The sequence below is a fragment of the Symphodus melops genome, assembly GCF_947650265.1.
Source record: "Symphodus melops genome assembly, chromosome: 5".
Taxonomy (NCBI): Eukaryota; Metazoa; Chordata; class Actinopteri; order Labriformes; family Labridae; genus Symphodus; species Symphodus melops.
In genome coordinates this window covers 28,728,656-28,745,026 of record NC_136695.1, presented here as the reverse complement: position 1 = coordinate 28,745,026, position 16,371 = coordinate 28,728,656, and the positions used below count along the sequence as shown (strand labels likewise).

Genomic DNA, 16,371 nt, shown 5'->3' with positions numbered 1-16,371 from the left:
GAAAACACCACAGTATTATTTTTTTGGTATTTTAAAACGTTCTCATGTAGGTATCCGTATCACAGGTACTCAATCAGTCGACATACAAGGTGGGGTGGAAAAGAAAAGAATCTGTACAAACGACATGTGAATAACGAGAAAAGACGTTTTTAACGTAAAAACAACCTGGTGTGGAGAATGTTTACTTTTTTCTGTTGTGGGATTTGTAAATAACAACGATTTTTTTATTTTTTTGGAGAAAAAAAAAATCAAAGTATGTGTACATTTATTTTGTATCGCACAGAAAATGTTTAGTTTGAATATTGCATAAGTCGAGTGTGTGATATCGCTGATCGTTGTCACCATGATGCAAGCTGTGTGTTGTGGGAAAAACAGAAAGAAAGGGGGGGGACCACAAGAAAGAAAGGAAGTTGTTTTTGTACAGGATGTTTCTATGTATGGGAAGAACAAGAGAAAATAAATATGGACACGGTTAAAAACACAAAGTTTCAGGACAATTTCTGTAATTTGCTTCAACATTTTAGATCTTAAAGTTTCCACATGAAGCTAAATCCTCTTCAGCATGTTCCTCTAACATGTCGACAAACCCCCCAGTGATGAGAAAAGTCCATCCTCTCCGTCTTCTGCCTGCTCCATTTTTCAGAAAATGTGTGCTCAAACAGGCAGGTTTGGAGATTTTCCCCTCATGACATCACAAAGGGCAGTAGCCCCTCCCCCAGGTGGGTGACACTCCCACAGCTAGGTGTTTGTTCTGCCCTCTGAGTCTGCCTTCTCACCGTAAACAATAGGACATGGAGCCAGAAAGCAGCGAGTACACCCGAGCCCTTCCAGAGAGGGGGCGTGGTCAGACACAGCTCATTTACATATTTAAAGCTACAGACACAGAAACAGCCTGTTCTGAGCAGGGCTGAAATAGAGGGGTTTATAGACATGATCAAATCCAGGATCAGAGTGGATTTACAACAACACACTTCACACACATGATGAAGAGGAGCGAGGACACTGATTTCACCTGAAGAGGAGGAGATCATGTGACCTTTAAAGTAGAAGTGATCTTCAGACGTAAAGACATAATTTAAATGTTAGTCGCAGCAGTGACTGTCAGCTGTCTTCTTCACTTGAGGAAGTTAATATGGCAGCTTCATGCTTGTCACTGTTTCTGCACGTGTAGAGGATAAAAATGGCCACTAGATGTCAGCCAATGACGAGGCTCAAAGAAAAAGTTGCTTCTCAAAAACTCCATGATGTGAACCTCCTTCCTCTGCTCCCCCCTTTTCTCCGCTCCTCTCCTCTCCCTCCCATCTTTTCACTCACTCTTATTTGTCTCTCCTCTCCCTCCCCCCCTTCCTCGTTCTCTCTCTCTCTCTCTGAACCTCAGAGCGCGCTGTATAAAACGTCCCTGCACACGGACACTCAGATGTACGATCACCTCGGTTCTCCTCGCAGCGTCTCCAAACCTCACTTCAGAAACTAAACACAGAAATCTCCTCTAACCAAGCCACGTTTTCAACAGCTATCGTGACTCTCCTGAATGAGCCTGAGAAGACTCCTCTGTGCTCTCTCGCCTCAGGACCTCCTTCCCTCACTCTTTATTTCTCCTCAAGTTGGGCAGCTGATACCGGCTCAGTCAGGAGGAGGTGGCTCTTTCTTTTCCTTTTTATTCCCCCGGCTGAGAAGATCAAGGACAGTTTGACATGAGGGGAGACGCTCCACAGAGAAGAGGCATGAAGACCACATGTCTGCGGGCTGCTGCTCTGCTGCTGTCACTCGTCTCTCTGGTGAGTTAAATGTTGTTCTGATTTGACCTTTATTTCATTTGCACTTCATTTGACATCTCAGTGAAATGTGTGATGAGTGTCAGTCTGGACGCAGGACTGTTCAGGGATCTTTACAAACACAAATATTAAAAAAAACAAACAAGGACGAGGTCTTAAATTAATGATGCAAATTCATGTAAAGTGCAGGCTGATGTGAAACTTGTGCAGATGTCCAGCCCCTCCTCTTCAGGAACATTTCACAGGTGTTACGGGAGAGTCAAAGGCTGATTATTAAAATCCTTTGGTGACACATCACGCCTAAAAAGAAATATTTGATTTGTATCTGCTGAATGCAGCGACTCATTTCATCTCGGCACAAATTCAAAACGAACACAAGCTTTCAAAAATCCAAATCTGCATCTTGACAAATCCACCCCGCAAACAGCCCCACTTAAACATCTCCCTCCTTTTTCAATCCTGCCTCTTTGCGTCCCCCCCCCCCCCCTTCCTCCTCCTCCTCCTCTTCCTCCCATTTACAGACGCAGTTGAATGAGGATGTATTTGACAGAGCGGTCGCAGAATCAGCCTGAGCCCATTATGACAAACACACCAGAATGCTCCTAACTCAGCGCCTTGACAGTTTGTGACAACCCAATTCCTTTAATCCTCGGATAGACAGTCACCCCTCACCTGCTGATAAATCTGTCAACAAAGCAATCAAAGGCGAACAGGAGCCACTCCTCGCTGCACCCCCAACCCCCCCCCCCCCCCCCTAAAAAAAAAAAAAGAAGAAGAAAAAAACAATTCCCATAAACTTAATCCCCGCAAACTTGACTGGCCTTAAAAAGCTCCCGTGGTGTTATCTGTGTTTAATTTGCATAGTGATGGAAAGAAGTCAATTACTATTAATTATTCTCTACAACTTAATACCCATTATCGAATTGAATTCACCGTCTTGAAAACCATAAACTCAATTTCACAGCTGACTAAGCGCACTAATCATTTCACCCCCCCCCCCCCTCTTCTTCTTCTTCTCCTTCTTCTTCTTTTTTTACTTCGCGGCACCTCGAAAGGAAAACAAGGGTTCTTTGATTTTAGGAGCAATCAGGCGGACTCTTTAATTGTCACAAACAAAGACGAGCGTGACTCTGTGAGTACGGCTGCTACACGTCCGCAGCGTTATGGTAGTGCGAGCTGATCTCACTGCATCACTAGATGGGGAAGTGTGTGTGTGTGTGTGTGTGTGTGTGTGTGTGTTTTTCTCTTCTTTTTTTTTTTTTTTTTTTTTTCTCAGACTGGGCTGCCAAATTGCTTCGCTATGCTTTAATGGGATGATCATAATTGTTTCGTACTCGGTGCATCCTAAGCTTTCGCCTGCAGCTCCTTCAACAGATTGACAGACCCATGGGAACCTCACAAACTTATTTTGGCCGCCTTTGAACCAAGTCGTGTGTGAAATAATATGATTATGCATTTTTCCTCTGGGTAAGTTGAAGAACTGGTGGCTACGTTTTTTCTTCTTCTACCCCCCCCCCCCCCCTCTCTCTCTCTCTCTACCACCACCACCTCCTCCACCTCCTCCTCCTCCTTCTTCTTCTTCTTCTTAAACTGCCCGGCTCTGATATCCCGCAGTCTGTCCGCGTACAGTATTTATCCTCCTCAGAAGTCATGGTGATAATTGTGCCCTGGCCTCTCCGAGCGCTGCAGCAGTGATAGCGCTCGGCTCCATCCGCAGCTGCCTGTGATGTCTTGACACACTTTGTGATTTGTCATCATCTCTGACCCCCCTCAGGTAACACTTTGATATCACTGCCAGAGTATAGACCTAAACTCTTAGCGGGCATCAAAAAGCCCTAAGTTGATCCATCAGCTCGGCGACGGGGGGACCTCATAAGGCGAGACAAGTTAAATTCACGGTAAACGACTTTGACGACGATCATTTCCCCCGAGAGCGCCGCCGGATCATTCTCCTAAAGACGGCGAGACCCGTAAACACGCAGCTCATGTGGAGGAATATTTCTCTGTCGCAGAGACGCGGCTCCACGTTAAAGATATTTCTGAACTTTTTCTTCTTCCGAGCAGATTTGAGGAAGAAGAAACTTGTGATTTATGGCACCTGGAAGTCATAATTTAGATTTAAATAAGATTTGTGCCGCAGGCGTTTGGAGCGAGACTTCAGATATCACTCACCCGAAAGGTCACAGGTTTGATCCCCACAACATGTCCTTGAGCCAAACTCTAACCTCTCATAGCTCGTCACACTTTGAGCCTGTGCAGATAAGAGCTCCAGTCAGCTTTCCTGCACAAACACTGTTAAAAAGGCCGACGTGCACATTAATATCTGAGTGCTGCAGGTGAACCGTGAAAACACGCGGCGTCCAATCGAGCTCAAATCTGCCATCAGCCGGCTCCCTCTCCATCTTAACCAGCAGCGCCGCGCTCACAAATCGTCCCCGCACAGCAAGCATTCAGGTAAATGAAAACTGACACGCACTTTCATTCTTCCTCGCGAGTTGTTTTTTGTGTACGACCCGCCGCAGAGTCATCCGGCTCCTCCGGTGGCTCCATTAAAGGTGGAATTTGTTGGCTGTTCAGGGGGCCGGTCCATAGAATCTCCCTCCGAAGCTCCCGAGGGAAGCCGGGGGTTGTTTATCTTCCTGTTTCAAAGAGCGGACGCCTGCGCCTTATCACTGCCTCGCCAAGAGGAAGATAGCATTTATGTTCGTCCAACAGCCTGCACGCACGCACGCACGCCACATCTGGCAATCTGAGAGGCGCTTCCTAAAGGAGCCGTGCACGGCCGCAAGGTTTGTGTTATCTTTGTGGAGGGATTCTGCCTCATAAAGCCACACGCGGGAATTATATGAACAGACAGTTTAATGGGGTTTGCAGGACGGGAGAGTCAGAAAACAGGTCAGCAAGTTGGAACATCTCGGAGAAAGGAGAAGCCGAGAGGCATGTTGGAACACGTCCTCACCAAAATATCAGATTAAGCTTCTGTCACAAATTACATGTTTGTACAGCTGAGCTTGAACCGAGACGATTCCTCGCTAAGTTTTTGTACTTTTTTTAAAGTTTGAAGATCTAAAGTTTAAAAACACAAAAAAACAATACGGACAATAAAACAACTTCATCCTTCTGCGTAAAGAATAGTCAGCACATAAATCTGAATTCAAGAAAATGAAACGAACAAATCGAGTATTTACATCTCTGCATTAATACACACACACACTCTATATATACATTAACACACACAAATATTAAATTCATCTTTCACCATCACTGCACTACGGTCACCGTCGTGATGATCATGATCGATAAAGTTTTGTGTATTTTGAACGTAAACCAACAAAGAGTTCATGAAAAATGTTAATTTCAGATTTTAGATTCTGCACTCGCTCACAAGACTCTTCCTCACATTACCGGCTCTTCAGTCTCACCCAGGTCTGTTTGTTTGTGTGGATGTCTGAATGTGTGCGAGGTGACAGTAAAGGCGTCCTTTTCTATTTCTACACAGAGTCCAGGCTCGTTGGAGGTAGTGTAATCACTTATGGGGGGGGGGGGGGGTTGTTATTTGGTTTGCAACAATCCTAAAAACAACACCGAGACATAAATACAGCTCTATGGATATCAGCATGATGGACGCGTGAGTGAACGGTCACAGTACGAGCAGCTGGAGGGACCCGGGTCGGTCCCGATGCGGAGCAGGATCTGGACGTGGGTCTGGAACCTGGAGAGATCTGTGTGAAGCAGCCATCATCTCTCCTCTCATGCTTTTCTACACGTTCTGTTTGTGCACGTGTGTGTGTGTGATTCAGCTTCTCACTAACAGAGCGCCAAACCAAATATTTCCTTCAGGGATTATTGAAGGATATAAAATAAAAACAGACATGTAACATCTTATTTAAAAACCCAGCTGCTCAGCTGTCTGCCAGATTTCGACCTCCAAACACGAGTGAGCTTTGTCCCTGACGGCAGAAAGTCGGCATGCTGAGTGTCCTCCAGGATGACCTTTGCCCTCTGAGTGGCCATTCAAGTCGACGCGGGCAGCAGAACCTTCTGTGCACGGAGTGGGTTTAGGATTTATTTCTATATAGCTGAATGTGCAGACTACACTGCAGCTCCTCCACAACTTCTATCTTCATTTTCTATTTAAGTCTGTTTGTTTTTTTTCAGCTCTCTGCTGCTGTAACCCCGCACACGTCTCCGTCCTGCGAGGAATAAAAAGTTTATCTTATGTTATGAAGTCGAATCTTCCACTCGAACAATCGTCGAGTTTGATGAGCTCACGAGATGTTTCAAAGTCCGACCTGTGAGTGCTTTTAGAAATCTAAGTTAAATAAATAGATTACGCTGCAATTAATAAAGCCAATTAAGTGCAAAGTAAATGTCACTTTCGGGTTACAGCCGGTCGAGTCAGCCGAGTAATAAAAACCTCATACTGACAATCCAATATCTGTTAAACCCAAAGTGATCAAAGTGTGACTGTTGACCTTTACGCTGCCATGTTTGTTTTCCTCCCGCCCTTTATCCACCGCCACTTTTATTCCTTTTCTCCCTGCAGTGTCTCTCTCAGACGCGCTCGTGCGTCTCACACTCTCTTTGTGCCTGCCTGCATGTTTTTCCGAGCTGGCGAGAGGTAAATCTTGGCCCTCCGAGTGTTGGTGCAGTCAGTCGGGGTGTTCTGGATATAAACGTTGCTTCAGTCAGGACTGCCTCTGATCTGCCTAATCTCCCCGGGTTGGATTACAGGTTGGGCCTCTAATCCGTGAAGTGGGGGTCTCTGTGAATGTGCCTCCGAGTGCTCTAATCCAGAGACTGTCAGGTGCTTTAGATGAAAGCTAATTGCATGTCACAGTTTGGGGGACCATAAATAACGCCGGTGACAACAGAGCCAGTTCGCACAACAAGGACTTGGGTCTGATGATGACTGGGCACGCGCTCCAGATGCGCTGTGTAATTTTGATAATCTCGGGAGGAAAATGGAGAATAAAATCCCTTTAGGGGAAAAAAAAAGAAAAAAGATTCCAGCGACACCTTCGCTGACGAAAGTATTCATAACGGAAAGTTACGGAAAATTAAGGTGCTTTTCAAAACAAACTCGAGGAGGAAATCTAATTTCCTGGCTGACAAAATGATAAAAGGTGAACTCACCGTGTGCTGAACCTGCTTGGATCGGCATTGTTTCGGAAGTTTCTATTTCAGCCTCCACCGCCGAATGCTGAATCTGCAGCGTCACTAATTAGCCTGACAGTCACTTAAACCGGCTCAAAGCGGTCCCCTAATATCCCTTGATCTGGTTTCAGGACTCCGTTGAGACTGAAACTCAGTTACAGAGAGACATCAGTAATTACTGCGCGAGAAAATGATATTTCATGTGATCATGAGAGACTGTGGTCTTATCACGACTCAGAGAAGCAACACTCACACAAAGTGAACGCAGCTAATCGTGGGGATTAAAGGTCAAAGGGTCGTCTATCTTTTTGGGAAGTGTGTAAAGACTGAGTTCACGTTTAACTGAGCAAACAGAGTGTTAGGAATCCTGTTTGACACATTCTGCTCCAGTGTTCGAAATAATTTCGCTTTTGAGAAATATATATATATATATACTCAACAAAAATATAAACGCAACACTTTTGTTTTTGCTCCCATTTGTCATGAGATGGACTCAAAGATCTAAAATTCATTCCAGATACACAATATTACCATTTCTCTCAAACATTGTTCATAAATCTGTCTAAATGTGTGATAGTGAGCACTTTTGCTTTGCTGAGACAATCCATCCCACCTCACAGGTGTGCCACATCAAGATGCTCATCAGACACCATGATTAGTGCACAGGTGTACCTTATACTGCCCACAATAAAAGGCCACCCTGAAATGTGCAGTTTTGTCTCACAGCAAAATGCCACAGATGGCGCAAGCATTGAGGGAGCGTGCAATTGGCATGCTGACAGCAGGAATGTCAACCAGATCTGTTGCTCGGGCATTGAATGTTCATTTCTCCACCATAAGCCGTCTCCAAAGGCGTTTCAGAGAATATGGCAGTACATCCAACCGGCCTCACAACCGCAGACCACGTGTAACCACACCAGCCCAGGACCTCCACATCCAGCAGGTTCACCTCCAAGATCGTCTGAGACCAGCTACTCAGACAGCTGCTGAAACAATTGGTTTGCATAACCAAAGAATTTCTGCACAAACTGTCAGAAACCGTCTCAGGGAAGCTCAACTGCATGCTCGTCGTCCTCATCGGGGTCTTAACCTGACTCCAGATCGTCGCCGTAACAGACTTGAGTGGGCAAATGCTCACATTCGATGGCGTCTGGCACGTTGGAGAGGTGTTCTCTTCACGGATGAATCTCGGTTTACATTGTTCAGGGCAGATGGCAGACAGCGTGTGTGGCGTCGTGTGGGTGAGCGCTTTGCTGATGTCAATGTTGTGGATCGAGTGGCCCATGGTGGTGGTGGGGTTATGGTATGGGCAGGCATCTGTTATGGACGAAGAACACAGGTGCATTTTATTGATGGCATTTTGAATGCACAGAGATACCGTGATGAGATCCTGAGGCCCATTGTTGTGCCATACATCCATGAACATCACCTCATGTTTCAGCAAGATAATGCACGGCCCCATGTTGCAAGGATCTGTACACAATTCTTGGAAGCTGAAAATGTCCCAGTTCTTGCATGGCCAGCATACTCACCGGACATGTCACCCATTGAGCATGTTTGGGATGTGCTTGACCGGCGTATACGACAGCGCGTACCAGTTCCCACTAATATCCAGCAACTTCGCACAGCCATTGAAGAGGAGTGGACCAACATTCCACAGGCCACAATTGACAATCTGATAAACTCTATGCGAAGAAGATGTGTTGCACTGCATGAGGCAAATGGTGGTCACACCAGATACTGACTGGTTCTGAGTCCCCAGACCCTCAATAAAGCAAAAACTGCACATTTCAGGGTGGCCTTTTATTGTGGACAGTCTAAGGTACACCTATGCACTAATCATGGTGTCTGATGAGCATCTTGATGTGGCACACCTGTGAGGTGGGATGGATTGTCTCAGCAAAGCAAAAGTGCTCACTATCACACATTTAGACAGATTTATGAACAATGTTTGAGAGAAATGGTAATATTGTGTATCTGGAATGAATTTTAGATCTTTGAGTCCATCTCATGACAAATGGGAGCAAAAACAAAAGTGTTGCGTTTATATTTTTGTTGAGTGTATATATATTCTAAACAAGTACATTTTGTTTGCTTTATTTATGTTCTGCACAAATTGAAAAACAAACAGATAAAACTAAGAACGATATGACATTTGAATGTGAAGGGCCTTCAGAGTGTCGTTCCCCTTCCACAACATTAAAGCAACAATGTGTAGAAGTTCTGTTTGGTGCGTCTTAGAACCCATGCAGTGTCGTTAAACTTTCCACCTCGTTGACAATGTGCGTTAGCTGACAAACAGCTGGAAAACAGACGCCGAACTCCGCTGTCCACTGACATGCTTCAGTGTCTCCTCTGAGGCTACATCTGCCTGTTGATGCTACGACTCCGCTAGTGTCTGCTGCCCGTTGATGCTACGACTCCGCTAGCGTCTGCAGCCCGTTGATGCTACGACTCCGCTAGCGTCTGCAGCCCGTTGACGCTACGACTCCGCGAGCGTCTGCAGCCCGTTGATGCTACGACTCTGCGAGCGTCTGCAGCCCGTTGATGCTACGACTCTGCGAGCGTCTGCAGCCCGTTGATGCTACGACTCCGCTAGCGTCTGCAGCCCGTTGATGCTACGACTCCGCGAGCGTCTGCAGCCCGTTGATGCTACGACTCCGCTAGCGTCTGCAGCCCGTTGATGCTACGACTCCGCTAGCGTCTGCAGCCCGTTGATGCTACGACTCCGCTAGCGTCTGCAGCCTGTTGATGCTACGACTCCGCTAGCGTCTGCAGCCCGTTGATGCTACGACTCTGCGAGCGTCTGCAGCCCGTTGATGCTACGACTCCGCTAGCGTCTGCAGCCCGTTGATGCTACGACTCCGCTAGCGTCTGCAGCCCGTTGATGCTACGACTCAACTACAAACATCGGCTCAAGCCTCGGTTCGTGCCACGTTACTTAGCGATGTGCAGATGTCTGTCGGCAGGAACAAAATCAGCCGATACCGACGCAGCGCTTATCATTGGCAATTCAGACCAAATCATCTTAAATTTATTTCATTTCTGGACTGAGAAATTGGACAAACACTCGCTAGGATTTGAGTTTTTACAGTGTGCATATAAAACATTTATTTGCACCTTTTTAAAGGAGAAAAAAAAACCTTAAACGTCTTAAGAATAAAGACTGAACTGTAATGTCATAACGGTCTTTACGGCTTCCTCGCCGACACTCTATAAGAGACTGTTTCACTGCTCTCTTTTACATCCTAAGGAGCTTTATGTTGGACTATAATGGTGCCAATAAATCCTGCACAGGAAGCCTCCCTCACCCTCAGCCTCACTTTATCTTTTTACAATACATCAGCAGCGGGGCGACATGACAGACTTTTGTTTCCAGCGATGGAAGACAAAAGGAGCAGTTCATTAATACGTTTAACTGCCCCGCTGTGCACAAATTCATATTCCTCTTCACCTCGTCACTGCAGACATTCTTCCTTCGTTTTATCTTTCACAAAACAGACGCACTGCAAAGATCTGGCTTCCTCCAAATGTGGATTTTTTTTTTCACGTTTGAAAGGCTTTGATTTCACTCTGCGTATCATATTGCATTAAAAAAAAAAGGAAGAAAAAAAAAACAGGCGACTTAGGCGACGTCCCTTTTGTCTCGAGAGAGAAAAAGATGCAACAGCCACTCAGCCAAAGTCTCCACAATGCCACAAACGGTTCATCCGCATCGGGTCATTTATCATCGAGGCCTCTGCAAAACAACTGGAGGCCATCTTTTCAAAGTCCTTCACTCTGAAGTTCATAAAACGAAGGCGCGCTCCCTCAGTAGAGTTAAAACGGGGGGGAAAGCTCGGCACGCTCTTTGTTCCAGCGCCACAATGTCACACGGTGAACTTTGTGAATGAGAGAGGAGCTTATTTTCAGAGTATCGATCGCGAGGTGAAGGTGCAAAATGTAAACGCTTCGACCAGATAGATCTGCTGTCACGTTCCTCGGCCGGGGTTCGAACGTCACTGTCACCCGGCTTCTGCAGGGCGGCGGCGAGAAGGGGGGGGAAGGGGGGTTGGGATCTTCGCTCTCTCATCTGTGTGATTGTTAGAGGAGAGACACAAAATGAATCATCAATCATCCATTCAGGCCACATTCAGCAGGTAATAGTCTGCTGTTGCATCACGTCTGCAGCAGCCGAGGAGCGCTTCATTCATCTCGATGTATGGCAGGAATACTCTTAATCAAGATTAAGACGCCCTGCGCACGCTGTAAGCATCGGTTACAGTGTCAACGCCGTTTGTTAAAGGGGCTGACATCCAACCCCTTCTGTGTCATCGTCTATTCTTCCTGTTCGCTCGTTTTTTAATTAGAAGAATATCTCCCTCATATTTCAGCAGACATGTACAAAGAAGCTCATTCATGTGTCTCTTTAACGCCAGACGTCGACATAACGTCGCCCCACGATGGCGTTCTGAAATATCTCTGCGTGACTCAAAGACCGAGGTTAACTTCAAATAAATAAATAAACTAGATGGTGCTTCCAGAAAATTACCAACTAAAAACAGCTCACATCAATAGCTGGCATGCTTTGTGACACATTTCATATTCATGGTTTATCAGGCAGACATGTGCTCACACATTTAAGGTAACATTGAATCCTGCGACTCGGCACCATCAACAAGTGTCTAATTGAAATAGTTCCAAGTGGTAATGAGCTGCTCCACAACACGTACGCAGGAAACACTGATTTTATAGAGAGATCTTTAATTAGTTTTCATTTCAGAAAATACTTTGAATATGGACTGATTATTTCTGTCGTCACATTATTATGTTCCTGTAACATGTGTCTCTAGTCCGTCTTCTGCCTGCTCCACTTGTCAGAAAATGTGTGCTCAAACAGGCCGGTTTGGAGATGTTCCCTTCATGACATCACAAAGGGCAGTAGCCCCTCCCCCAGGTGGGTGACACTCCCACAGCTAGGTGTTTGTTCTGCCCTCTGAGTCTGCCTTCTCACCGTAAACAATAGGACATGGAGCCAGAAAGCAGCGAGTACACCCGAGCCCTTCCAGAGAGGGGGCGTGGTCAGACACAGCTCATTTACATATTTAAAGCTACAGACACAGAAACAGCCTGTTCTGAGCAGGGCTGAAATAGAGGGGTTTATAGACATGATCAAATACAGGATCAGAGTGGATTTACAACAACACACTTCACACACATGATGAAGAGGAGCGAGGACACTGATTTCACCTGAAGAAGAGGAGGAGATCATGTGACCTTTGACATTATAAGTCGCAGCTGATTTCTAACAAAACAGGGACAAGAAGACACCAACCCAGCAAAGAGCTTTACAAACTACGGTCTGAAATTTTACAATAAAGATTTACCATTGCATTCGAACACTTTCAGCCAACGCTCACATCAGCCGTATTGTTTCCAATAAAGTATCCTCTGGAGAATATTGAACCGGGTTTAGAAGTCTCGAGAGAAAAGTTTATTTGAACGTATGTCAGTGGTCATCTCTGCGACCAACGTTATCCACAACATGATGATTTCAGAATGAGATTATTATCTGTTGCTTTCTGCAGCCTTGTTGGTGTTATGGAGCTTGATGGTTGATTTTCTTTTTGTCCTTTCAGGTTAGCAGCGCCGATTCATCAAGTTCAGACAATTCCGAGTTGAGAGAGAGCTTGAAATCCAAGACGAAGACCTACTGGACTGAGAGCAGCAAGGCCTTCTCCATCAGCCGCCTGCTGTCTCAGACGCTCTTCGACAAAGAGAACTTCACCTCTCTGGATATGAACTACGACGACGCAGAGCTTTACTCCAAACGGGAGCAATGGAACTGGCTTTACAACGCTTCCAACCAACGAGATCCTCGCTCCAGGACCAAGCGGAGGCCCATCGTCAAGACGGGCAAGTTCAAGAAGATGTTCGGCTGGGGCGACTTCCACTCCAACATCAAAACGGTGAAGCTGAACCTCCTCATCACCGGGAAGATCGTGGATCACGGCAACGGGACGTTCAGCGTCTACTTCCGCCACAACTCAACAGGTCAGGGCAACGTGTCCGTGGGCCTCGTGCCGCCAACGAAAGCCGTGGAGTTCCAAGTCCAGCCGCACCAGCAGGTCCACCACCATCACCACCAGCAGCAGCAGCAGCAGCAGCAGCAGCAGACGGCTCTGGAGACGAAGGACACCAAGCTGTTCAACTGCAGGGTGGAGTACGAGAAGGTGGAGAAGGGCACCAGGAACTCGCTGTGCGCCCACGACCCGTCGCAGAGCTGCCCGCAGGAGCAGACGCAGAGCCACGTGTCCTGGCTGTGCTCCAAGCCCTTCAAGGTCATCTGCATCTTCATCACCTTCTACAGCACCGACTACAAGCTGGTGCAGAAGGTTTGTCCCGACTACAACTACCACAGCGACACCCCGTACCTCCCCACCGGTTGATCACATGAGCAGACGGAGAGGAGCAGGAGCGGGAGGAGGAGGAGGAGGACGGGAGGAGGAGGAGGGGGAAAAAAAGACGCAGAGACGAGATTTCAGATCCTCGGTGGTGTCAAAGTGTTCGGATGAAAATGGAGTCAGGACACTTGAAACTTGAGATGTGGACTGGCGTTACTACAGCTAACATATCCGGGTGTTGCTCCAATGAACAGACCGACCCTGAGGTCGTTATGAGAGCGTTTATAGGCCTGCGATCCTCACATCATATGCATAGCTGCTTGCCTGCTTACATCGAAAGGAAACTCTCAAGCCAACCGTAAAAATATGTTGATTGTATTTATGTAAATATTACGGATTCTACACAAAGACCAGAAAACAATTTTATTAATGTTTTCTCCTGCTAATTTAGTTGTTTACGTTGATAGTGTGTTTCCGTCTCAATCATGCTTTCTGTCTTTTCCAATCAGTCTCGGGTAATCACCGCAAACGCGTAAATGTCACCGCAAATAAGAAGAATCTGTCAGTTTGCATTAGAGGGTATAATGGGAAAAGCAAACCTATTCTGAGTGGTGTTGTTTTCTGCAGTGTGATCGTTGGAGCGAGTGTGCACCTCTCTGATGTTGTCGTTGGATTCCCGTCCATGTCCGTGCATGAACCGAGTGTGATAAACAAACCGAATAACGTCCATCTATATTTTTGTGTTATTGCAGCTGTCAGAAATAATCTCCATCAAGTCGGAGGAGAAAAAGACCAAAAAAAAAAAAAAAAAATGATGATGTTTAAATGATGTTGTTGTGTTTTAGCAGGTTTTTAAGGCCACGGATGGTGCACGGTAATCAACACCAAAAGAGAGAGCTCCTGTCAAATCACAAATGAGCAACAACATGTCCATAAATGTGAATAAAAAGAAGAAGAAGAGACAAAATGACAGAGGTACTGAACTGCTCCTTAAAAAACTCAAACGTTCCTGACTGTGCTTGAATTCTGCAGATTTCTCGGCCCCCCCTGCATTTCCTTTTTTTTTTCTGTTGCTCATATTTTTACGACTTACAACAAAGTTCAGTCCTCAAACTTTCAACCCCGTGCATCACTTACACGACAAGAAAAGTGTCAGAGCCCACAGTGCCCCCGCAGAATCCCAAAATAACACCGGAATAATCATCGACACAGAAAAAGTGCTTGATAATGAGAAAACAAAACAAGGTCAAGACGAGTTCAAAGTGTTCGAAAAATAGATATTTGAACAAGCGAACAAAAAAAAACAAAAAAAAAAAGAAGTGATGGAGGATTGAGGATGGTTTTTAAAGTTCATGTATCAAAGACTGAATGAGAAGAAAACACTTGTTTAAAAAAAAGTGAGATGTTGTGATATGTGAAACTGTTCCAGGAAAAGGAGGAGGACATACATTAAACCGCAGGTGCTAATCACACAGCGTTCGCACCTCTGGTTATCAGGAGGAATAAAAAAATAAAAATCCTGGATGAGACTAACTCTGGCTGTTAATGATATTGGATGTTCCAATTGGCTATAAAGCTTCATTACACAAATTGGGAGCCAGTGGCTGCATGCGAAGCATTTAGAGGAAATGAACACGGTGTAAGTGGGAGCTCTGCAGAGTCAACACCACAGAAAGAGTGAATTAAAGTCCTGATAGAAAACCTGTGGGAACAAAAAAAAAAACACAAATGTGCACCTAGGGGCGCAATCTCTGCTGCCTATTTAAATTCAGTGCAGTTCACGATGGCGTTCTCGACACCGTTACTGCTAATGGCGGCCTGGACGACATCCAATATGCCAACGCGGGGTGTGTTTTTGTGACGAGGCGGACCAGCAGAGTCGGGGTCCGCCTGTGGGATGAGTGAGCATAAAGAGGAATTTATGATGTGGAGGAACAAGGCTGGCAGAAATCACTGGAAGCACCTGACTCGTAAATTGAGAGCATGTATCTGTCAGCGAGAAGAAGGAATGACTAATGTCTCAGATCGCTGTTTGGGCCAGTTCTTTCATCTCAATAAAGTGACTTTGATTTCTCTCCACCCCTACCCGAAATGTGCCGGGGACAGTTTGTTCAGCTTCAAAGAATTAAAGCAGCACTCTGCCGAGACAATGCAGCCTCATTATGCACGTAATCTTACAAGTGTAAACAGTCTGCCACAGAAGTGTTTGGTGTGAGAGCTGCTGAGGGATGGAGCTGTTTCCTGTCGTCTGAGGGGAAACGCTGCCAATTATCCACCGCGCTGATTAAGGCTGAATCAACAATGACCTTATGAAACACACGCTGTATTTACACGTCTGACTTAAAGCTGCACAAATCAACACTCGCACATCAGACGTGGATGTTTTACCTTAACTGCGTTTGATTCTCTTAAAGGAATCAAATGTATTAGAAGAGACGCCATTCGTACGTTAACGTGGACTCGGTCGCACGGAGGAAACCGGGTAAACACGGATCTTAATGATGTTTCACTTTTACACACAGGTGTAAGTTGCATATTTGGAGGTCTGGTAGGAATGAGACCGCTGACGGTGGAGCACGTCGTCTTTGTTTTGCTGGTACGTGACGAGGAGGAGGAGGAGGAGGAGGAGGAGGAGGAGGAGGAGGACGAGTCTGTGCAGGAAGTCAGCAGCAGTCAGAAACCGGGGAGAAATGTGTAAACGCTTTGTTTGTTTTTCTCCAGGTAACAAAATCAGGATGGCGGATTATCCCGGTTTCTGAAGTTGGTCGATGATGTTAAGATGCACAAAAAAAAAAAAAAAAAACAGGATGTAGTGGCGCCGTCAATTATTGTCAGGCAGCCGGGGGTTACAGTCGGACTCTTTTCCCACTCTAAGGAATATTTTTAAAGTTATAACACAACAACTCTCCGAGTGGAAGTCGTGCACGTCGCACCAGTCTCTCAGAACTGAACTTTTCTGTGGCCATATCTCCTCCGTCCCTCAGGCGCAGCGCCGCCCCTCCATCCCTCGCATGTCGGACTGATCCCTCTTCAGATTTGAAGCTCTAAGATGATTT

At 46.0% G+C, this 16,371-nt stretch overlaps 1 protein-coding gene across 1 annotated transcript; it reads left to right on the top strand.

Moving 5' to 3' along the window:
* The first annotated feature begins 1,388 nt into the window (after nucleotides 1-1,388).
* Nucleotides 1,389-16,371, top strand: LOC306823537 (neurexophilin-1). The gene is made up of 2 exons (XM_079343126.1): nucleotides 1,389-1,778; nucleotides 12,551-16,371. Exons 1-2 carry the CDS (start codon nucleotides 1,695-1,697, stop codon nucleotides 13,358-13,360), a joined length of 894 nt encoding a protein of 297 aa, XP_079199252.1. The 5' UTR covers nucleotides 1,389-1,694; the 3' UTR covers nucleotides 13,361-16,371.